This window comes from Muntiacus reevesi, chromosome 3, assembly GCF_963930625.1.
Source record: "Muntiacus reevesi chromosome 3, mMunRee1.1, whole genome shotgun sequence".
Classification (NCBI taxonomy): Eukaryota; Metazoa; Chordata; class Mammalia; order Artiodactyla; family Cervidae; genus Muntiacus; species Muntiacus reevesi.
The window spans coordinates 9,305,903-9,329,328 of record NC_089251.1 but is presented as its reverse complement, the minus strand read 5'-3'; the positions used below and the strand labels follow the sequence as shown (position 1 = coordinate 9,329,328).

Below are 23,426 nucleotides of genomic sequence, written 5' to 3'. Positions count from 1 at the left end.
TTCAGTGTTCAGGACTCTTAAGTCACTTTTTCTTAAAAATGGGCACAGCCCTACAGGCTACTTTGCAAAGGTTTGGAGTTGTCGGCTGGGAGGGACGGAATCTTCAGACCAGGAGCAGCTCCTCCAAGGCCTGACTGTGGCCGTGACCAAGAGGTGGCAAAGCCAGTGCAGCTGATAAGAATCAACCACCTAATAAGACACGACTGGTTGAGATTAGTTCCTGCAGTGTACTGATGAGGAGAGGCTGCCAGAAGAATCCACTGAGCAAATCTGTCCTCGTTTTTTGGAGAGGTGACCTTCCTCTGCATCCCAAGATGCGGATCTATGGGGCAGCTGAGAAGTCGGAAGTTGGATGTGGCTGAGATAATCTGGTTACAATTCCAAAGAGTACGCCTGTCTCACGGGCACCTGACTATGGGGTGTGGGGCGGGGCTGGGCGCGTGTGCCGGTCAAGTAACCGGAAGCCGGACATGGCAGCTGTCAGCCCCTCCATCACCATCCTCAGTTGTGGTCGTTCATGGGGCACATGCCTGGCACTTTGTGGTGCAAAGATGTCTCCCAGACAGACCCTGAGAATGATGGGCAGTGAGGGGCCTCATCCGGAGGAGAGGCAGGGCCTGGAGCTGCGTGGGGCCCGTTCTCCGGACAGTTCAACACCAGGCACAGGCGGTCTGCCCTCTTGAAGTGGATTATGGCACAAATACCCTCAATGAAATGACAAGAGTAAAAAGAAGTTTGCAGACCCAGAACCGAAGAACACGTTGACAGCATATATGTAGGACGGCTGACCCCGGGATGGAGGAAGATGACCACACCCGACAGGCCTACCGGGTTCAGACAGTTGCCGTCACCTCAGGCTCTGAACCGTGACACCTTCATGGGCCAGAATTGACTCCCTGAGGTCTGAGGCCATGACCCTCTGAAATGAGGCAGTCTGCTTTGTTGCTCAGGTCATTTTATGCTAAACCACCTCCATGAAGAACTTTCTTTTCTCTTAAAGGGAACTGAACAGCATGGGAATCTGGTACCGAATGGGCCGAGTACCACGAAGTCATGATGCGTCTCAGCCCACAACGCCTTCCCCGTCATCCGCTGCTTCCACCCCAGCCCCCAACCTTCCCAGGTGAGGCACTGTCCTGTTGTGCATGTCCCAGAGTCATGTGGTCTCGGGTCCCACTGCGTAACTTCTGAAACACCTCCACTTAGGCTCTGCGGAAACACTACGGGAGTAATATACCTTTAGAGGGGATTTTGCAAAACCCGTTAGAAATCTTCGCATTACATGAATGTAAAAGCCATTCTGTGTTCTGTTGTGCATATTCTGCAGGCTTCTAAAATAGCAGAATATGCAACTTAAAATGGAGCTTGTTATTCTAAAGAGCTCATAGCTGCAGTCACGTGATCTGTAGCCACGCAGTTGGGAAGGCTACCCGTAAAAGGTGGAGTTGCTTCTCTGCCTTGGCCGGCAACTTGTTTAACTCTGGGAGAGTTGGTAAGTAATTTTGTTCATTTCCATATTGTTTCTTTTCCCAAAGAGCTGCAGACTAAGAAATAGGTAGTTTGAGAGAATAGCGAGAAGTTTTTCAAGGGCTGTTCATTTTAATAGTTGTTTCCACAAAGAAACTTGGCTGAGCGGACTGGTCTCTGCCCCTGATTTAACCTGATTTCCGTCGGAGCAGAAATCTGGTAATAGCAGGTTACTTGAGTAGCAGTCTCAACACTTTCTATCTGATCAAAAACCTCTGCCTCATTAGCAGTAAATTATTTGAGGACAAGGAGCAAACAGCAATGATAGGCTGAAGTTGAGAAAGGAGTTGCAAAAGTACACGAGTGAGAAGTGGCAAGGCAGTGCCATTGGAGGTGGATGGAACATTAACGAGAAGGGGCCTCAGAGCTTCCACGTGGGCAAACAGGTGACAGAGCCGTCACCGGGCGCTTGCCCCTCCGCACGCCCCAAGGCCCGCACCCTGCGCCCCGCAAGTCAGAAGAGAGACGGCATGGCTCTCCGCGTCCTGTTCCCCGCTGAGCCTTCCCTGCCTTCGGGGGAACGAGCTTTCAGGAGCTGGCAGCTTGGAGGCCTGTCCTTCGGAACTTTTCCAGAAGACAGGTGTTTCTCGCTTGAGACAGGGTCACAAACTGAGAGTGGTGGTTAATCCTAACAACCCCTGGCGTCGCCTGAAACTTGAGAAGTAGTTTTTAGCTTCACTTCAGCGTTAAGAGAGGTGAACAGCTTCCCAGAGTTGGGTCTTTGGTTTAGGAGTACGAGGCTCACACAGCTCAGGTCAGCCCTTTGGAGTTCCTCTCTCACTGCCCCAAGCACCGTCATAGCGGTGATCACTGTCACCTGTGCCTGGGGTTGGCTCAGGCCCATCACCTGTGCCCAGGGTCAGCTCAGACCCATCACCTGTGCCCGGGGTCAGCTCAGGCCCATCACCTGTGCCCCGGGTCAGCTCAGACCCATCACCTGTGCCCCGGGTCAGCTCAGACCCATCACCTGTGCCCTGGGTCAACTCGGGCCCATCACCTGTGCCTGGGGTTGGCTCAGACCCATCACCTGTGCCCGGGGTCAGCTCAGGCCCATCACCTGTGCCCCGGGTCAGCTCAGACCCATCACCTGTGCCCTGGGTCAACTCGGGCCCATCACCTGTGCCCCGGGTCAGCTCAGACCCATCACCTGTGCCTGGGGTTGGCTCGGGCCCATCACCTGTGCCCAGGGTCGGCTCGGGCCCATCACCTGTGCCCTGGGTTGGCTTGGACCCATCGCCTCAGAGAGGTTACACCTGTTGACATCCTATGGTCTGGAAGGGCCTAGAAATAGGCGCCGCCTCCGGGCAGGTTTAACTTTTTGTGAGATGAAGAGCTCCACTTCTCCAGTTACGGCAGGAGGAGCGCCCTTCCCTCTGCCCAGAAGCTGGCCGGTCAGCACAGGAGCACAGTCACTGGGAACTGAAGCCGGGGACGCGGGAACACAGGCCACCGAGAGTCCTGCAGAACTGGAGGTAGCACATTAGAAGGAGCCTATGAGGCTTGTGTATTTTATAACCTCTTGTTGTTCAGTTTATGGTTTAACAATGGCTGCAAAAAAATTGGATCAGTTTCGTTTTACTTGCCAAATAAAGCAAATGTCAAAATAGTCAATATAAAATGTATTCTAATTTGACTGAGTTAAGTCAGCCAGGGTGCAGTAGGATAATTGAATGTTATGTTAATGCTTCCCTTGTCTGTCCCTAAGCCCTCCTCTCATTGTGCAGTCATTTACAGGTGGCCCACACACCTATGAGCCTCCTAATTCAACAGGTTTTTTTTTTTAATGTTCTTCAGTTTTTGTATTGTTTTCCTATTGCATGTGTTTGATTTTTTTTTTTTAATGAAATGCTGATAATTCAGATTGCCCACTGAAGATTTGTGAAGTGATGAGTGTGTTATTCCGTGCAGCTTCAGATCCCGTGATGCGTCCAGCAGAGGAACCTGGCAGCTTTCTCTCACGCGGAGGGCTGTGGGTGACGCTTGTGTTCCCACTGGGGGCCTGTAGGATGGAGGCCTCCGTGCCTGGTTCCCAGGAATGGGTCTTCTCTCTCTTGTCCCATAGCCTCCAACTTAGAGCCAGCGGCCTGTTTTTCCTTTCCTATTTTGTGCTTCTGTGTCTTTGTTCATGTGGACGCTTATGCATCCAATATGTCTCGTGTTCCCTGCCTCGGATGTCAGTTCAAACACTGCCTGTTGCAGGCAGCCTTCCATGAATGCCCTGTGCCAGGCTCTGCCCTTGGAGCCTTCTCAGCCGTTACCCCCTTCACTTTGTGATCATATTGTAAACTCCTGGAAGGCGGGGACTGTTTCTAGTGCCCGTTACCTCCCTGAGCTCGGCCCAGGTGCAGACGCGTTTAGTTATGCAAGAAATGCCTCCCCAACAGCCTGGGACCCCATGCTGCAGCCTCCCCAGCCCCACCCGCAGATGAGCCCCTGAAGAGTCCTCAGGCTTTTCTGACTCTGAGAAGAAGACAAGCTGGTAGAAAACAGCATGGAAAATAATGAAAGAAAAGACAAATTCCATCTCCAGTAAGCAAAGGCTCCTTACCTTTGGGTATATTTCTTTCAAGTCGTTTTCCTGTGTACTTTTTACATAGGTGCTATCATATCACAAAAAAGCAAGGTTGCGTTTCGCTGTTGCTTTCTCACGTGAAAGCCCAAGCTGTGCTCTTTGTGTGGACGCAGGGATCAAGTTGCAAAGCCGGGGATGCGGTGAGAGCGCGGTGAGGCAGCGCCCTCTACCGACCAAGTGTGGAGGAGGCTGGAGGATGGGCAGGCTGTTGGATGCAAGGGTGGTGGGCCATTTTCCCAATTTCTCCTTTCCCTGGGGGCGGTGAAGGAAGCTAGGGAGGGCCACTGGCAGACCTTGTTGCCTTCGTGAGCTTGAGTTTATATCACAAGATCCAAAAGCATGCTCTCTGCCTTCATTTCTTTTGTTGTTAACTCGTGTGTCAATTTCCCATCGTTTTTTGGAGAGCAGTCACCCCCTGTTGATTTCAGCCCAAAGGGGCAGTTGGCAAGATGGTGGGTCGCTATCCGAGGACCTTGCGGTCCTGGCAGGACTGCTTTCTCCTTCCAGAGGCAGGTGCTGCCCCCCGGAACGCGTGCTTCCTGCCCGTTTCCTCCCTGTTGTTGCAGAGAATGCCAACTGCGGGGCCAGACATGGTCCTTTCAGGATGGGCAGGCCCCTCGGCTGTATCTGGCAAATGGGCAGAGTGTTTGAAGTTCATGGCAAGATCCAGAATAAGGTGTGTTGGCAGAGCTCCTCGTCCTCGTCCAGCAAATTGTTCTCTCACACTCACATCTCTCCACGCGTTTCTTGACAGTTTTACCCACATGAGGAGGGGCGTGCTACTTCTATCCCGGGGGCCTGGAGCCTCTGTTTCTCCCTGGGCCCCAGCGCTGCCCAGTCCTCTGCCATCTGCTTCACAAACGTTGACCAGCAGGGTGGGCCTGAACATGGGCCTCGGGCATGATCCTACGTTCCCACCCGTTTCCCGGGTCGGCCTCAGTTTTTCGGGTCGGCCCGGCATGTGTGAGCAAACACTGGTGTCCCTGGGTCCTGGCCCTTCTGACCCTTCTCTGCTGCTGCCTCGGGTTGAGTGCAGACAGAGCAAGCACCTTCCTTCCCCTTTCAGCCTGGGCAGCCCCCACCCCAGTCCTCATGTGTGATTCTGCCAGGACGAGAAGTTTCAGCTTCCGCCGGTACCAAGGTCTGGAAAATCTCTGGGAGGCAGGTGCCCTAGCCTGTGGGGGAGGGAACCGTTCTGTGCCCTCCCAGGAAGGGCCCTGGTGGGCTGCTGCCCCCCGGCTTGCCGAACGGTAGAACCCGTAGCTTGATAAAGACATCAGAGGCATGCTTATCAAATGTGCAGATGACACGGAGTCATTAGGGAGAGCGGATGTGCTGAATGGCAGAATCAATACCGCACGTCTCTACAGTCAGAGCATCCTGCTGCATCCGGGAGATGAAAGGTGATGGGTGAAAACGGACAGGGCCCCCCGCGGTTCAGAACATCCAACTGCATGGGAGCCAAACTGAGGAAACCTGGCTTGGCCGCAGTCTGTGTGAACCGGGCACGGCCTTGGGCGCGTGGAATGAATGCAGCCTTACGCGCACCGTGGGACGGGTCACCTTGTAGAAGTTACGCAAATCGAGCATTGAGCTTGAGTGAGGAATCGCTGAGTTTTGATCTGAGTAAAGATGGGGCAGCTGGCTTCAGATGTCCCAAGTGGTTACCGTGTAGAAGGGAGCGTAGAAGTGCCTCCAGGTGGGGCTGGGGCATTGGGAGCCCCTGGAGGCAAAATTAGATCAGGTGAGCTGAAGTCACAAGGAGGTAGACTTGGGCTTAACCTTTTAAAGTCAAAAAAGAACTCACCAAGGGTGAAAACCCCGTGGTATTAAAGAAGCCAGCGTAAGAAGCCAAATGCACCCAGTCGCTGGCAGGATTCAAACAGCAAATGGATTTTTCAGGCCTTCAGCAGTTCTTTAGCCCATTAAGAAATGTATCACACTCCCCAGCCCCATCCTCAGGAATCCAGGTTCAGCTGGCCTGCACGCTAGGGCCGCAGACCCCTTGCCGTGGGTGCCATGGGGCACCCCAGTGGGCGCCTGACCCCGGGTCTGCTCACAGCATGCTCAGTGCCTCCTCGCCCTCCGACCTGTGGCCCGCCCCCTTCAGCTCGTGCGGAACCCTTGTCAGTGGCTCGGAGCTTGGGGCCAGCGGGGTGGCGGCTGTGGCGCCCTCCCGGGATCGGGGCACAGAGCCCTGTGTGGTGCAGGCAGACCACACGGATCCAGCAGCTCCTCCTGCCCGTCCTGCTGGCCGGGGGTCCCCAGGGAGGAGCTGCCCCCCGACTCTGCTCCCCCAGGCCGCGGGCGGCCCTGTGACCCTCCACGGACACTGCCCCCCGTGCCCCCGGGAGGAAACGCGTCTTCCCTCCCGGGAGCCTCTCCCCCGTCAGGCGGGGGCTGAGCCTCCCTTATAAGGTGCGCGGCGGCTGCTCCGAGCTGCTCAGGAATCTTCCGGTGATTTGTCAGCTTCCAGCAAGTTGTCAGTCACAGGTTCCGAGGTATGTTTCTTAGTGACAGACATAATTGTACTTAACTTTTTGCGTGGATGTTATCAATCTGTGACAGACACTCTGGGAAATGGGGCATTTTGATTGCAGAAGATCTGTCACCCGCGTTCAGTCTTCCTCTCAGGGACACTGGGATTCAGTCACAACTTTTGCATGTCCATGTCAGGTTTTTGAGAACATAGATCCTCGCTGACCTCAGAAATGGTTCCGTCACTGCCATCCCGGGGCTGTCATCTGAAAGGTTAATGGCTCCTCCTAAAGGGGAAGCAGCATCCCGCCGCAGCGATCTCACATTCAGGCCGCGCGCACGCAGGCTCATCCCCACCACATCCGTTGTCAGGAGCCTGCGGGCTGCCGTGCTCCATCCTGGCCCCCTGGCCCGCGCTTCCTATGGACGTAGGGTCCACTGAGCCATTTGATCTACCCACCGAATAAGCCGACAGCGGGGATGGAGCCTTGCTCACCAGCTGCAGTCCTGCTGGCTTAAAATCCTCCAGCTGCCTTCTGTCCATGTTTGATTATAAAGATGCTCTTGTATGACTGCTGTGGCAAGCCCACACCTGTAGGGGCAGGACTTGAACGGGAGGCCCAGGGCTGCACAGGTCAGGGAGGCTCTTTACCCTTTCCTGCTGAGGTGCCTGCTCCCGCCCCGGGGGGCAGCAGGCTTGGCGAGGGGACATTTGCCTATAAGGAGGCCTGGCAGCTTCACCTCTTTTGTGGCTTTACTAGAAGGCTTCCCTGGTGGCTCAGTGGGAAAGAATCCACCTGCCAGTGCAAGAGTCGCAGGTTCAATCCCTGGGTCGGGAAGATCCCCTGGAGAAGGAAATGGCAGCCCGCCCCAGTATTCCTTCCTGGGAAATCCCACAGAGGAGCCTGGCAGGCTATGTATAGCCCACGGGGTCGCCAAAACTTGGACACGATTTAGCAACTAAAGCACAACAAGCAAAGGAGAAAGCCCAGCCCAGAGGGTTGGAGGGAATTCATTTTCCAGTTGAAAGCTGTTGTGTAACAAAGGTCCATCATTTATGAGAAGGGTTACACGGGTCCCACATGAAGGCGAGATTAGAAGACAAGCCCAAGGGCTGGTTCCGGTGACGTCCCCCCCCACCTCCTGACAGTAAGCAATTTAGGACATGGATTTTGAGCTCCACTTCCGCAGTAGCAACAGTTTGGGGGTACGTGAGCCCAGTGAGGGACTGTGGGACCGTGCCCCGTCTGCAGGGCGTGTCCAGGCACCACTGCGAATCTGGCTTTACTTAGAAGAACTAGACCTCCTTTTTGTTCACACGCACACCACGCGCCTTTTGTGTTACAATCTGAAAATAGGACACACGTGTTTGTATCCTTCCTGCTGTGACCGTCCTTTGAAGATGGAGACGGTAACGTGGCTTGGCTGCCGCCTCCCCCTGCTCATGGGCACCCACCCACCCAGCTGAAAGCACCAGCCTCCGGGGCATCCCAAAGAGGAGCCCGCTGGAGGGGGCGGAGCCAGAATACGAAATCAAACAGGCTCGAGGCTCCTGGGGCTCGGTATTAATTTCACCTAAATAGCACACACCTACATTCTTTGTCTGGATTTTAAGTCCTAGGTTGGGGTTTTCAAACACACACACATCCTTGTTTCCCCCCCGAATCCGGAGCCTTCCCTGGCCGCCTGTGGCCTGGTCTCACGTGAGTCAAGTCCGTCTCCTCTTGGCTCCTGGGCACATTGTCCTTATCCCTGGCCTATCTATGCTCGGGCCATTGCTGTGCGCCTCGCCTCCTACCAGCCCCTACCCCACTCCTCTGAAAGCGGCAGACTGGACTCCGCAGAGTGTGGAGGCCTGGTCCTGTCCAGCCTCCAGGCCTGGCCTGGCCCTCGCCGCTTCCGGAAGGCCTTCCTCCCCTCCCGGTGCCTGCACCCTGCACTTTGGCATTTCACGTTGCCCTGTCATTGCCATGTTTATATTTGGCCTTGTGACTAGATCTGCTGGCTTATTGATGACAGGGAGTCTCACATTCCTTTTTTTTTTTTTTTTTTTTCTCCTTTAAAGCCTCAGAAAAGGCTAGTCACAGAAATAGAGATAACATTGCATCACATGTATCAAAATTTACCTGGTACTTTAGGCTACATCCTCTTATCAGAGACTCTTAAGTATTCAGTGGAAAATGGTGTGGCTCTAAAATGGTAGGGACCTTTGAACTCCAGATGCCTGGCATGTGGTGGCCGATATTTACTGAATGTATAAAGGGAGCTGGTTAGACACATAGGACCAGGTATCCTATGCATCTCCCCTTCCATCCCTCCAGCCAGCCCCCCAACCGAGACTCATATTTGCATTCTCTGGGTGTCAGGCACTGTTCAAGTGTGTTACAAAGAAAAGCTTATCTAATCCTCATAAGACTTCTTGAGTCAGGTACTGTTTTTTCCCTCCTTTTCAAGATGTGGAAACTAAGATCGGGGAGGTTAAATTCCTTTCCCAACATCACGCAGCTACTAAGTATCAGAGCTGGGATTTGAACCCAAGCACGGATGAGCTATCAACTCAACGGACATGGGTTTGAGCGAACTCCGGGAGACGGTGAAGGACAGGGAAGCCTGGCGTGTGGCAGCCCACGGGGTCGCAAAGAGGGTCGGACACAGCCTAGCGACTGAACAGCAGATGATCTCCCCTGGTTGGCAGACTGTCCTCTGGCCTGACGCTTGAGGTCACAGGCTCCCTGGTGTGAAGCATGTCCCTGGGGAGCGACACAGGTGCTTTGAGGGTCTGGGGGTTGGGGTACAGCTTCTCCAGGCTCCTTTGCGGCCGCTGGGGAGAAGGACTTCCCAGAGCCTGTGGTGTGGGCGGCAGCCCACTGCGTTCACACTCTTCCCAGGAGACGTGTGGTTGTTGGCTGGGGGCCAGTCCTCTCGAGTTGTGATTGCTGCCTGAGGAGAACATGTGGGAGCCATACCCCAGCGGGTCCCTCGACCAGCTTCAAAGCCCTCGATTACGCAGGGTTACAAGCGGTTTGATTTATTCTGGTGATTATGAGAGTGGTGTGAAAGAGACCTGCAGAGCGAGGTTATTTGAATATCTTTGAAATGCTTGTGCCGCAAAGCCTGGACTGCCTTTAAAGCAATACCCAACTTAGTTTAGGTGTCAGAGTAATTCTGAAGGCGAAGTTTCATTAGAATACAGTTTGGTATTGTTAGATATGAGTGATGAGTTTAGGTTGAGCGATACGCTTTTTGATATTAATTTTTAATATGGCTTCTTGGGAAGTCAGAGCTTCTGTTTAATGAAGAATTGACTAGTAGTCAATACAGCTCCCACCTCTGAGCAGGCCTTCTCTGTTTTCTCTCTCCCGAGTCAGATTTTTGACAGGGTATTTGCTGCTTGTAAATGTGTGATTTTTGTGATCTTTGTGACTTTGTGAGTGTCTTATTTTTCTCGGTGGTCATGATGGTTATGCAGGTTTGCTGCTGCTGTCCCAGAAGGCAGGGTTATAAACGTGAAACGATTCCCTCCCGGGTCTGCTGCTCAAATGTGTGAGGGCTCTCTGCACAGTGGCTTTAAGCTCTGGGGTTTGGAGAAAGGTCTTTTTCAGGATTATGAAAATAGTTTTCCATGTGTCAGAACAGATTTATCAGTTCACTTTAGGGTCAGTTCTGTGAACCAGACCATTTAGAGGAGGATATTTTACCTTTTATCAGAGTGGAAGCTGACAGTCTATTTGCAGGTAGCCCTCTGGAATATTTCACCTGGGTCTCTCCGTGTAAATCCAGCCGCCGAACAAAGTAAAAATGAGTGTGAAGTGGAATTTCCTGGTATTTCACCACTCCTGCATGTACTGCCCTCCCCCCCTCCCACTGTACTATTTCAAGACAGGGTTTCAATGATTAATTTGGGTATTTAATAAAATTCTTTGCTTGTAGTAACTTTTCAAAGGCCTTTGGATTTACTTGGGTGGGGCTTTTGCCCATGAGTAGGGTAGCATTCAACTTGAACTCCCTTCTGAGCAGCAGATGTTTTGTTTCCAGTTGAATAATAATATTAATAATTATCAGAATAAATACAATTATCACCACCATCATTATTATTTCAGCTACTTTTTTTTTTTTTGAGCATCTTGTGCCAGGCATTGTGTAAACACTACATATTGTGTTTAATCGTTCTAATCTTTACAGCCATGCAGTGAGGTGAATAATCTGTTAAGATTATGGTGTCCTTATCTTAAGAGATGAGAAACCGAAGCTTGGAGACTTACTCCAGGGCAGAGGGTTAGGATCGAGAGGAGCCAGGATCAGAGCCCAGGTCCCTGTCTTGAAGGAACCTGCCCTCCCTGCCTTCAGGGAGCCCCGGACAGTTAGAGTCCTCCCCACCTCAGTGTCCCGCACAGCCAAGACCAAACCTAGCCATCAGTGCTCCCAGACCAGGGCCCACATTCCACCACCCAATTAGTCATTGTTTCACTTTATTTTCCCCAGCTTTTGACTTTGAGTGGGCAAGAAGGGGAAGAATGTGCCTGGGGTCCTTTACGAGGGTTTGTTTTCCGCCCCGGGCCCCTCCCCGTCCTCCCGGTGCCCTCACGCACACGGGGCCTTTCATGAATCTTGAGTTTTGGCAGGCTCTCCACTCTTGAATTTTGGAGAAGCGGATATTTTAGTAGTCTGGAAGAAGATGAAAAGCTCGCAGTGCCCATATGTTCCTTGTTTTTAAAAGCAAGGTCAGTGAGGTTTAGAGACTCTAAATATTTCAGTTTATAAGATGAGAGCAGATCATCTGGAGTGGACGTGCGGTGCCCTGAGTCCCCGGCTTGGTTTTTTCCTTAGTTTCTTCTGCAATGGAGGTAGGTGTTTTGGCATTGCAGAGTTCAAGTGTAATAAAGGTTAAATGTAGTGCATAAATACCATGATTTGGAACGTTGCTGCAGCTATGAAAGTTAGATTCCCCCCCCCCACCCTTTTTTCTCCCCCCTCTTTTTTGCTTGTTGAGTAATCAGTGACTTGAAAAATAGCAGATTGGTCCAAGGATGGTAGTTTCAGAAACTAAAAACTCCCAAGTTTTAAGGGAGTACAGTCTTCGACGTTTTTCTAAGAAAGCATTTTCTTCATTCAACTAAACCTTCCCCAGTTGAGATTAGACATATGTCCCAAAATGTATGAATACTGTACTTTGAAATGCTACACAAGCACCCATTTTTAGTTAAGACAGTGCCACCCTCTGCCTCTGTTTTCTCTTGAATTTCGCAAAACAAATGACATGGTGGGTGTTTTTCTTGATCCCAAGTTATTTATAGAAGCCCAGAATCCAAGCGACTGTCCAGCCCATTCCTCAAGACCCAGTGAGGGGGCCACTGGCATGATCTGTCGATGCTGGCATGTGGGTGGGAGGGTCAGGTCTGGGACCAGGTCTCACCTCCCTGTGACTGTGTGCCTGGGAGGTGAGGTGCTGGTCACTGACCCAGGTGCAGGCGGAGGATGGCTGTGGCCACAGCCTCAGTAGGACCTCCGCAGACCCAGAGAGGCGGGCCCTTGACCTTCATTGTTTTCCAGGGCCTGGCCTTCCCCCACCCCGTGGAGGAAGCAGGAGCTCCGTGCTGCCGGCATTTCCTGTCATTCCCTTCACTCTTCATACCTCTCTGATTCTAAGTTTCAGAAGTAATTTGTCAGTCTAGAGGCGGGAGTCATTAATAACCATTATTTAGAACTGTCGAGTCTTTGTGTGTGTGTGTGTGTGTGTGTGTGTGTTAAGCATCCAAAAAATTGGCCTTGTTGGTGGCAAACAGGGCATCTCTATTGACAGATCAGGCGCGCCACACCCCTGCTGGCCTTTCTCAGGTCCGGTTATTCCAAGTCTGTCTTTAATCACCTAAAAGGGTGGTGGCAGAGTAGTTAACGCATGTCCTCCTGGAATTCATTAGTATTATTACCAAAGACCGTGTTGTAAATTGTTAATTTTTTTTTTTAACTGCTTGGAAAAAATGTCTAACTATTTCATTTTAATGTACTTAAAGAAAAAAAATTTTTTTCCTCTTCAAACATTTGAAACAGAATAGTTCGGAAGCCGGGACTTGGATCCCAGTGGGGGTGGGCTCTGAGTGATTGCCCTCAATGATGCTGAAACTCTGTCCCCAGCAGGTTGTGGGGTGCAGGTTGAGCCTCCAGACCGTCCAGCGGTGATTACGGAGAGGATTCGGCATTCAGTGTCTGTTAATGCAGGCTGTTATTCTTTAACATTAAAATTCCACTAAAGGACTAATAATTACTGTTAATATCTTTCCGTGGAAACTTACAGTAAAGGAGCAATAGCAGAAACAGTATTTAAGGGAGAGCTGCCGGCACGAGAAGAATGCAAATAAGTGTTATTAGCCTAATGATTTTGCCGTCGCCATGGTTGTGCAGCAGCTCTGTTGTGAATGTGTCATCCGGCACCCGTGAATTTGGAAAGTGTGTCAAAACACAACTTCAATTAGTTTGCTCTAATTATGGCTCTGGAGAGTTTGTAACTACATCACTCCTCATTAAAAGAGATTTTCTTATATGGATTAATGTAATATACAAAGGAAAGTTTCAAAGTTCCCAACGCCATTTGCTCCCGCAAGGAGCAGGCTCCGAGGAGACATTCTGGATCCCGGGTTTTCCACTGCCCGCTTGGCTGGGCGGGGGGCTGGGCAGGGGGGGGCTGCATGGCCGGCTCTTCCCTTCCTGCCGGAAGTAGCCACTGCCAACGGAGCTCTGGCCACATCCATGTCCACAAGAGGGTAACTGAACCCATCTCCAGCTTCTAGAAGAGAACCGCTAATCGGAAACCATCAGGATGCCCACCCCCACCCAAGCTCCTCTGCGGAGTCTGGAAGCAGAAAGATCCCTGGACCCACCATGGTCAAGTATAGGGTGCGAAGTCAGCCTTTGGCCCCAATCTTGGAGCCTTGGGGGAGATTGCACAGGAAAACGTGTTACTTTTGGTCACGCAGAAGCATATGGTGCCTGCGAAATGTCTTAAGTCTTCTTCATAGAGTGAAAAAGAAGATCTTAAGGAAATGCAATTCTCTGTCCAAACTGATAGGTCGCTATAAAGGCTATTGCTGAGCCACTGCCATCTCTAAAGAAAGAAACCAGATTCGCATTTTCTTGTCCCGTTACCAGCCTTCACCCCCCGGCCCGACACCAGTGGGGCTCCACAGTGACCACCTTGGCATAGCCCCCTGGTGCAGGGTCGGGTGGGGGTGGAATGGGCAACAGCTCAGGGCCGCTTCCTCAGGCTCTGCTGCCCAGCCCTTCATCCAGCTCCTGAGCAGCTGGCCATAGTGGCAGAGTGATGTGCTGGCTTGGGGAGTCAGGGATGCATTTTGAATCCACAAGTTGAAGTTTAGAATGCTGCTTGAGGAGGCCTGGGTCTGTTGCCTCTCCCCACCAATTTATTTGCAGGATGCAGAAAACCAGCAGTGCAAAATGATGCAGCTTTAAATACTTTTTTGTTAACCGTTAGGTGTCCTATTTGTTACTTTTGATGAATACAAGGTAGGTGTGTGTGTGTGTGTGTGTGAGAGATGAGTAACTCGGCCTTGAGACTACTCACAAGCAGTGTCATGTCCAGTAAGTTACATCGTTTCTCTGAGCCTCAGTTTCCTTGTCTGTAAAATGGGGGTAAGAACAGCTTCTCTGCAGGGTTGCTGTGAAAGCCAATTGAGAAGACACATGGAGGGGCCGTGCTGGGGACACAGTGGGCACCCGCGTGTGTGCCTTTCTGGCTTGGTCCAGGGTTTGTTTCCGAGTTTCCTCTGGGCACAAGCAGCCAATCCCCTTAGACCTTTCTGTTGTCCCCATCCAGCCCCTTTCAGCCTTGATTGCCAGCATCCCCAGCGAGTTCCCAGAGCATCAGGCTGGTTACAGGCCTGCTCCCCTGCAGAGCTGTGCTCACAGGTGAGCAGCTGGGAAGGGGTTAAGATAGTAATTGTGTAAGTCTTCCAGGCTTTCTCCCAGTTCTGCGATAATTTGATGAAGAACTTCACCCTAATTAAATATTCAAATTAGGAATAAGTGTCAATATGGCTTCCCATTGCCTGGAATGATGATTAATTGTATTCAAAACTCTAGTGGCCCACTGTAATCTAAACTGAACCGTTGTTCTTGATTATTTCTGCACCACACTTGCCATGTTTTTGTTTTAAGATTTAAACTAGTAATTGATTTGCCATATGCCGTCGAGCTGCACATACTTTAAAGTTATGCGTTTAGGAACTTGGGGAGTTTGGAACTGAAATTTCCTAGTCTTGCAGAGGCAGCCCTTTTATTCCTGGTCCACTGCAGAGTGATTTGGTTGGAGGGTGCATGTGTCGGTTGTCGTCCATGAGGAAAACTCATTATATAGTCAAGTCGGTAGGTTGAAGTTATGTTGATCATGGCAAATGGGTTGCTTGAATGGAAAATGAACAAGTCTGCATTTATACTTTTGTGCTTCTGCCGTCTCGGTTAAAGCAACATGGCAGAGTGGAAAGAGCATGAACTCAAATCCTAGCTCAGTCAATTGCTTTAGCTTTGTGACCTTGGACAAGTTCCTTAACCTCTCTGAACCTTCTTTTTTCCTACTGGTGGAACCTCCCCTGGGTTGTGAAGATTAGAGGTGAGTGAGAAGCATGAAGAATAGAGCAAGTTTTCAGTAAGTAAGTTCAGTAAGTTGCAGTCACAGGTGATTCCAGGAGCAGAGCCTTCAGTGGCCCCCATGCCTTGAGGCATGTGGAAATGATGTCCCTCTTCTCTCACTGCAGGAGTCTCTGTTGCCCCTCTCTTACTTTGTGACAAGTCTTAGGTCATTGTCTTGACTCTTGAGTTCCAGTTGCTGTTGCTGTTCCGTTGCTCCATCCTTTTCTCCCCCAGCACATTCTTCCCACTGGGCAGGTAACACCATGACTCCCACATAGATGGGTACTTCACAGGGCCTAGTCTAAGGCCTGGTGTGTGGTAGTTGCTGAACAAATGTTTGTTTTGTTTTATGCCATTGTTTTAAAATTGAAGCATGTAGCTTTATAGTTTTCTATTTGTATATCTTGTGATATTTAGAATTTTTAACCATTATAGAGGGGCTTCCCTGGTGGCTCAGGTGCTTCCCTGGTAAAGAATCCACCTCTGCCTGCCAATGCAGGAGACTCAGGTTTGATCCCTGGGTCAGGAAGATCCCCTGGAGAAGGAAATGGCAACCCACTCCAGTATTCTTCCCATGGTCGGAGAATTCCGACCATGGAGCCTGATGGGCTGCAGTCCACAGGGTCGCATAAGAGTCAGACACGACTTAGCGACTGAGCACGCACATACTTTATGATAGAGGGAATTTATATATGTGCTTCAGTTTACTTACAGATATATCTAAAGGGGAACGATGCGTCTTAATTGCGTTTGGGGTTTTTTTAATCATTTTTTAAAGACTTTATTTTTTAAAGAAGTTTTAGCTTTATAACAAAATAGGTACAGAGATCTCACGACCACATTTAGCTTCCTCCATGATCAGCATCACTCACCAGAATGGCTATTTCCTTTTTATTTTTAAAAGAGGAATCTACGCTGCCACATTGTAATCACAATAGTTTACTTTAGGGTTCACTCTTGGTATTGTGCTTTCTTTGAGTTTGGACAAACGTATGATGACATATGTTAATCATTATATTATCATAAATGGTGTTTTCACTGCCCTAAAAATTCTCTGTGCTCTTCCTGTTCATCTCTACCTGTGGCCCCTCTGGCAACTACTGCTCTTTCTCCTGTCTTCATAGTTTTGCCTTTTCCAGAATGTTGTAGAGTTGGAATCATACAGCATGTAGTCTTTTCAAATTGGCTTCTTTCATTTAGTAATAGGCACTTACCATTTAAAAAAAAAACTCTCAAGAGCCAAACACAGTGCTGGGACATACAGTAGGAGCTCAACTAAAAACCAGTGGTCTGTGTTGATCACAACATAGCAATTCTAGCACCTCCAGGTGCTTCTGGACCCCATGGTCTGTCTCCCCTTGGATGGCATCAGTTTATTGGCTATATTTAGAATTAAGTTTCAGGTCTGGGCATGGGAAGTTTGAGATGGTGAATTGTCATTGCAGAGGAAGTAGGTCCATTGTTAGGTTTTTCTAAAACCTGACTTGACTTCGCTGATGTCATTTACAAAAAGAAACAAAGCAAAAGGTCTCATCATAAGAAAGGGTAGTAAACTTTGCACTTTCTGAGGTTGACTTCAAAATCAGTGAGAAAAAAATAATCACCCTGCCTAAAAATATTTTAGGGCCCAGGTCAGTAAAATAGCTGACTCTATTTTAGTAGAACCTAGTTACAAGAAAATGCAGCATTTTCTCACCTCCCTGGGTCTGCACAGATCTGAATGGTAACGTAGGATCTTGGTCTGGAAGCACTGGAGACCTGGTGCAGAATCTACCTGTGAAGTCTTGGAGGAGGCTGTGCATGCTGGCCAGGCCCTTCCAGCTGAAAATAATTCATTTTAATTACCTTCCTGGACGCTCCGTTACCTGAGCATATGGTCCTTAAGAAATAAGCTCCCCCAGACTGTCAGCGAGTGTGGGCAGTGGTCAGGGACCCTGGTTCTGACACCGCTGACCAGCCTTGGAGAGCGGACGCTCGAGAAGGTGCTTATTAAAGTGCCAGCAGGTGCAGCCAAGGCCCCCCTTCCTGTGGCTCCCTGGCCCCGCTTGTGCCAGGTGTTTTATAAGAGCCTTTTTCTTCATTAAATGGCATTCATTAAGCACGTCCTTACACCTGGCACAGAAGCTGTGTGTCACAGATGACTTCTTCCCAGTGGTGTTTTGCAGGAATAAAGTGGAATTTCATTTAGCCGTTTTCCGTGTTTCTTTTCCCCCTACCCACCTTAACTCAGTGACTGTGGCTTTTGCATACTACATTCCTCCTCCATCCCTACCCCATTCTGTGACTTTCTTTTGCACTTTATCTCTGGTCCCTGTCCTCCAGCAGCCACGTTAGCACCGAGTGCCGTGCAGGACGTTTCTGTAGACCCTAGCTCTTGCAGAATTCCCCTATTGTCTGCTATCTTTGTTTTCTGATAAAAAGGAAAATAATTTCTCATTGAAAAATTAACATAAAATATGTGAAAAGCAAGGGGAAAAAATCTTTGCTCTGACCTCAGACAGTGATTTGTGTCATCTACACCATGGGCATCATCCTGCCCCCCAGTCCTGCCATGAGACCAGGGTCATTGCTGCTCTGAGCAGGCATGTCCTTCCAGGTCATTTTCATCCTGGGGCACGTGTGTATCTGTTGCCCATAGGAAGATGTCATTCTTATAGTGGTTTTTGTATATGTCATTCTGCAATTTGGTTTTCGTTTTGTTCCCTTTTATTTCAACCTAACAACCATGTCTTTGAGATATGACCATGTTGACGTTCGTATAAAGACATCCAGCTCATTCCTTCTCCTTGGTCTGTTCCTTCCATTGTATGTACACTTTCCCAGTTCCCTGCTCTTACAGACACCACCCCAAGGACCCAGTTTCTGCGTCTTGCTGTAGCCAAGATCACTCTCCGCATCCAACCTGTGCCCAAGTTCCTCACTTAGCATCATGTCATAAACGCCATCCCCCAGTTCCGCCCAGAAAACCTGTAACCATCATTTTAAGTCTGTAAAGTATTCTGACATCTCATAATGTTATTTCCAGTTTTTGAGTAGAGCATCGTAACTCAGAGCTGAATTTTGTAATTTGCCCCGTCAGGGTTCAGATCCAAGCTCTGCCCCCTCAGGCCAGCTGCTGAACCTTCCTGAGACCTTCTGTCCGATAGAGATGATCTCAGCGCCTAGTCGTAGGATTCGAGCAGGATCACATGATGCCTCTGCAGGGTAAGCCCTGCGAAAATGTCAGTGAACGTTATTTTACTGTTTTTATCTTAAGGAAGTCATCTCTCATGTTTCAGATTGTTTCCTCAGGCTAGGTTTCCAGAGGGAGAGAATAAACACTGGTCGTTTTGTCCCATTACTTCCCCATTCTTCGGTTTTAATTTTGAATCACCTGGAGCATGTTTTAATGTATTTCTTTCAGGGAAAGGGACATGATCTTCTTTGTTGTCATGTTCACATATAAAAGACAACCTAAGATTCAGAAATGTTTCATCTGTTCAGCTTTCTTTCCCTTCCTAACTCTGTGGCTCCCTAGCCTTCAGCATGTCGTGTAACAGGAAAGGTGTGAGGTCACCCTCAGTGTTTGCTGGGATTCATCGTGGGTCTCCATTTACTGCCCTTTCAGGAATACTGTGAACTCCATTGGCTTCTTTATCTAGGTCTTTTTTTTCTAAGATCAGGAAAGTGTTTTCAGCTTTGCTGAAATATACTAGATGCACAATAAAGTGCACATATTTAAAGTATAAGTTGATGAGCTTTGACATAGGTAGGTATACACCTGTGACACCATCACCAAAATCAGGATCGTGAATGTATCCACCACCCCCAGAAGTTTCTCTGTGCCCCTTTGTAATATATCCTGTCTCCTCAGCGAGCAACAAATCTTTCTAACCCTATAGGTTAGTTTGCATTTTCTAGAATTTTATACAAATGGAATCATACCATGTGGATTCTTTTTTGTCTTCCTTATTTTACTTTGCATCATTATCCTGAGATTATCCATCTTACAGGTATCACTAGTTCCTTTTTGATTGCTGAGTAGTATCCATCATATGGCCGGACCACAACATGTTTATCCAGTCACTTGTTCCTGGACATTTGGCTTGTTCTTAGCTTTTCACTTTTACTTATAAAGCTGCCCAGTACACGTGTATCGGAATCTTTGTAAAGATATATGCTTTTGCTTCTCTTGAGTGAAAATCTATCCATGTAATGGCTGTCTTGTACCAAGGGTATGTTGAAGTTTTTAAGAAACTGCAGACTGTTTTCTGAGGTGGTTGTACCGTTTTACATTCCTACTAACAGCACATAGGAGTTCTAATTGCTCCTTATCTTTGTCTACAATTGATATTGTTGGTCTGTTTAATTTTCGTCATTCTAAAAGATGTGTAGTAACGTCTCATTGTGGTTTCATCACTAGTGATGCTGAATATTTTTTCATGTACTGATTAACCATTTGTGTACTTTCTTTAGTGAAATGTCTGTTTAAATCATATGGTCTTTTTAGAACTGGCTTATTAGTCTTCTGTTAGGCTGTAAGAGTTCTGCATATATCCTAGTTATAAGTCAGATGTGTGTTCGCAAATATGTTCTTTAGGTCTTTAGCTTGCCTTTCAATTTCTGTAATAGCACCTTTTGAATAACAAGAGTTTTAAGTATTGGTGAAGTCCTGTATATCAATTGAAAATAGTTTGTGCTTTTTTGTGTCCTATGTAAGAAGTCTTTGCCAAACCTAAGTTCACAAAGATTTTCTCCTGTTTTTCCTTTGACAAGAGGTCACTCTACACCTGGCCAGTGGAGATGCATTTAAATAAAAAGTATCAAATCCTGGGCCTGGACTTAATAATTTACACCTTCCTCTTTTCTGGAATGGTTCTCTGAATCTCTTGGGTTTTTTTATGTATGTGTGTGGTGTGAGGTAAGTGTCAAGGTTCTTTTTTTTTTTTTTTTTCTTTGCATGTGGCTATCCAGTAGTTCCAGCACCATTTGCTAAAAAGATTTCTGTTTCCCCACTGAATTGTCTTGGCACCTTTGTTGAAAATCCATTGGTCATGTATGTGTAGGTCTATTTTTGGACTTCCCATCTGCTCTGTTGATCTGTATGTCTATGTTTTTGCCAGTACCACACTGTCTTAATTACTGTAGCTTTACACTAAGTCTTAAAATCAGGATTTATTTAGCTCTGAGTCTCTGTATTGATTTTGCTTGGAGTGTTGGCAGCCCTGATGGCTTCCATATTTTGTTGATTGTTGGTTGGTTGGTTTTTAATCAGGCAGGTGCTCAACTTTTTTTTTTTTTTTTGGATTGTCACTTTTAGTTGTCCTCATTTCTTTCTAACACCTAGATTGTTCAGGTTGGTCTTTGTTCTCCATATTTATCATATTTTCCTCATCATGATCATCTTTGTTTTCTTTCTTTCTCTGCATTCTGGACACTCAAGGTGAGTGGGGATTTATCCATGATGCTGCTGATTTAGTTTTGGGGGGTTTTATTTCTTTATTATTTCTAATGCAGATAGCTTTTTCTGCATCCTACAGTAAACTTTTTTCCCAGAGGGTAATGTTCTTTTTCTTTTGCTGTGTGACACTTTTTTACAGGCCCTCACAAGGAGTTGTGTTTGTAGACTGGGTATTGGCCAAAGAACAGACTGTGTGCGTGCCTCCTTCCCTCCCCTCATCTCTCCTGGGCACTCATGATTTGAATGATCCATCTTGCGAATCTTCATTACCTTTCTCTATTCTCGTTAGCTTTTGTAGATCCTTGGTGACCGGAGGCTAACTGGAGCTATCACTGGCCCTACAAGTCATGTAGTCCTGGTGTGTTTTTAAGACATGTATCATTTCATCCTCCTAGTTTGAATTTTTTTTCATTAAGTACTTTCAACTAGCAGTTCTTTATACCAGTGAAAGTGAGTAAGCAAATGGTATTTCTCATTATGGAGGAGATTGTTATTGTTGTTCAGTCACTCAGTTGTGGACAGCTCTTTGCGACCCTATGGACCGCAGCACGCCAGGCCTCCCTGTCCCTCTCTCTCCCAGAGTTTGCTCAAACTTACGTCCATTGGGAGAAATGCTGTTTAAAAATCTGTAGTAGCCTGTCATTCTGACTCAGGAGGCTTAGGTCTGGGGAACATTCTAACCCAGAGGTTGTACAGCCAGACCTCTGCCTCTGCCCCACTGGCTGGATGTTGAGTCTTCTGTACAGTTAAGGTTAACACATTATCCCCATTAGTAGTTTTCAAGCCTTTTGGTCTAGGACGTTTGTTTGTTTGTTTTGATGTGGACCATTTTTAAAGCTTATTGAGTTTGTTACAATATTGCTCCTGTTCTTTATGTTCTGGGTTTTGGGGGGTTTTTTTTGGCCTTGAGGCATGTGGAATCTCGGCTCCCTGATGAGGGATCAAATCTGCACCCCCTGCATTGGAAGGTGAAGTCTTAACCATTGGACCGCCAAAGAAGTCCCAAGGTCTTAAAAACTGAGGATTCCCTCTTGCTGGGGAAAAACAAATTAAGAATTAAGACTAAGTTTTTTTTATGTAGGTTATATTTATCTGCATTTATTGTTGTCATTATTTAGTTGCTATGTCATGTCCGACTCTCTTGCAACTTGATGCACTGTAATCCACCAGGCTCCTCTGTCTATGGGATTCTCCAGGCAAGAATACTGGAGTGGGTTGCCATTTCCTTCTCTGGGGGATCTTCCCAACCCAGAGATCGAACCTGCATCTCCTGCATTGCAGGCAAATTCTTTACCACTGAGTCACCAGAGAAGCCTTGTCTATATTTACCTTATAAAAATTAAAATTCAGAAAAATGTAAAACATGAGACTACCTAGGCAAACATCAGAGTGAAGACAGCCTCACGAGTCACACAGCTTCTGGAAGTTTTTTCTGCCTACTTGTGAGGATGGAAAAGGAAATGGCAACCCACTCAGGTACTCTTGCCTGGAAAGTCCCATGGATGGAGAAGCCTGGTAGGCTACAGTCCATGGAGTCACAAAGAGTTGGACTCGACTGAGCAACTTCACTCTCACTTTCACTTTGTGAGGCTGAGGGGTGGGGAAAACCAGTGATATCATATTATTATGAAAGTAGTGGTGACCCGATGGACTCCCTGAGTCTGAGGAGTCCCCTGAGGTTCCCAGAGCACACTAAAACTGCTGTCGGAAGGCAGTCTTAGTTTAAAACACAGCAGAAAACAATGGCAGTTGTGATTTTAACACCACAGAGCGCGTTGGTTGCAAGGGTGCGCGTCGTGGGTGGGACATAAAAGTAGCATCCATCTCTAAACACGGGGCCACCTCTGCCGTTCCAGCAGCCTCCGGCCCCTCGGCGCCACCCTCTGACGGTCTGAGTGGAGAGCGGGCATCGTGGCTGCCTGGGCAGGGCCATCTTCATTACATGTGGCCACTGGGTTCAGAAGATTAATAGCAACATTTTAAAAATTCACACAGACCTGGAATCAGCATGAGAAAATACAGATTTAAATTAACAAGGAAAAAGCAGAATCCCATCAAAGGAAATAAATCGTACTGGCAACTATTGTCACATAATAAAATGTATTCTATAACTGAAGGGCTTTTATATGGAGCTGTCTGCGGCTTAGTGGCCATGTTAATTGAATAAGGTGCCAAAGACTGACTTGGGGGAGAAAAATGAAATTTCCCTCAGCCTCTATTTAGCAGGAGCTGTTGTCGGCAGCACGTGTGATGCTCACCTATTTGTTACAGAACATCCAGGGCCCCTGAAGATGGACATGATGGCTCTCGGGGTGCGCCCAGTCTCCTCTGGGCTGTCCCAGGGGCAGGGGCAGGGGCGGAGAGCTTGGTAAAGCTCCCCTAGGATTCAGGGGCTGTTCTAGTTGGAATTCTCCAGTGACCGAACAGATTTTTGGAATCATGATCCATCATTTGAGTCAAGAGGCAGAAATTGTTGACCTCTAATGGTCAGTGCCCTGTGCCAACCTGCTGGGGATGATAGGTGCCCCCCGAGACAGAGCCATTTGTTCTAGGGTTTACTTCTGTTTGGTCTGCTGGTAATCTTTATGAACGCACTTAAAATCAAAAATATACTCCTCTAGGTCAACACAGAATGGTCTGGAGGGATCACAGAGTGATCAACAACGTTGAAATGACTCCAAGTGAAACTGGGGTCCATGGGCGCCCCAGCCAGCTTCGTGTTCACCTGAGCGTTTGGTGCCATGATCTATTGAAGTGTCTGGCTCTTTC

General features: G+C 48.3%; 1 protein-coding gene across 5 annotated transcripts in view; it reads left to right on the top strand.

The window, feature by feature from the left end:
- The window catches only part of MVB12B (multivesicular body subunit 12B), a 186,454-nt gene that overhangs the window by 75,537 nt on the left and 87,491 nt on the right, over positions 1-23,426 (top strand). For all 5 annotated transcript variants that reach the window (XM_065928437.1, XM_065928436.1, XM_065928439.1 and 2 more), the window contains exon 6: positions 1,001-1,123. In XM_065928437.1, the coding sequence (XP_065784509.1) occupies positions 1,001-1,123 (123 nt within the window). The remainder of the gene's footprint in view (positions 1-1,000; positions 1,124-23,426) is intronic.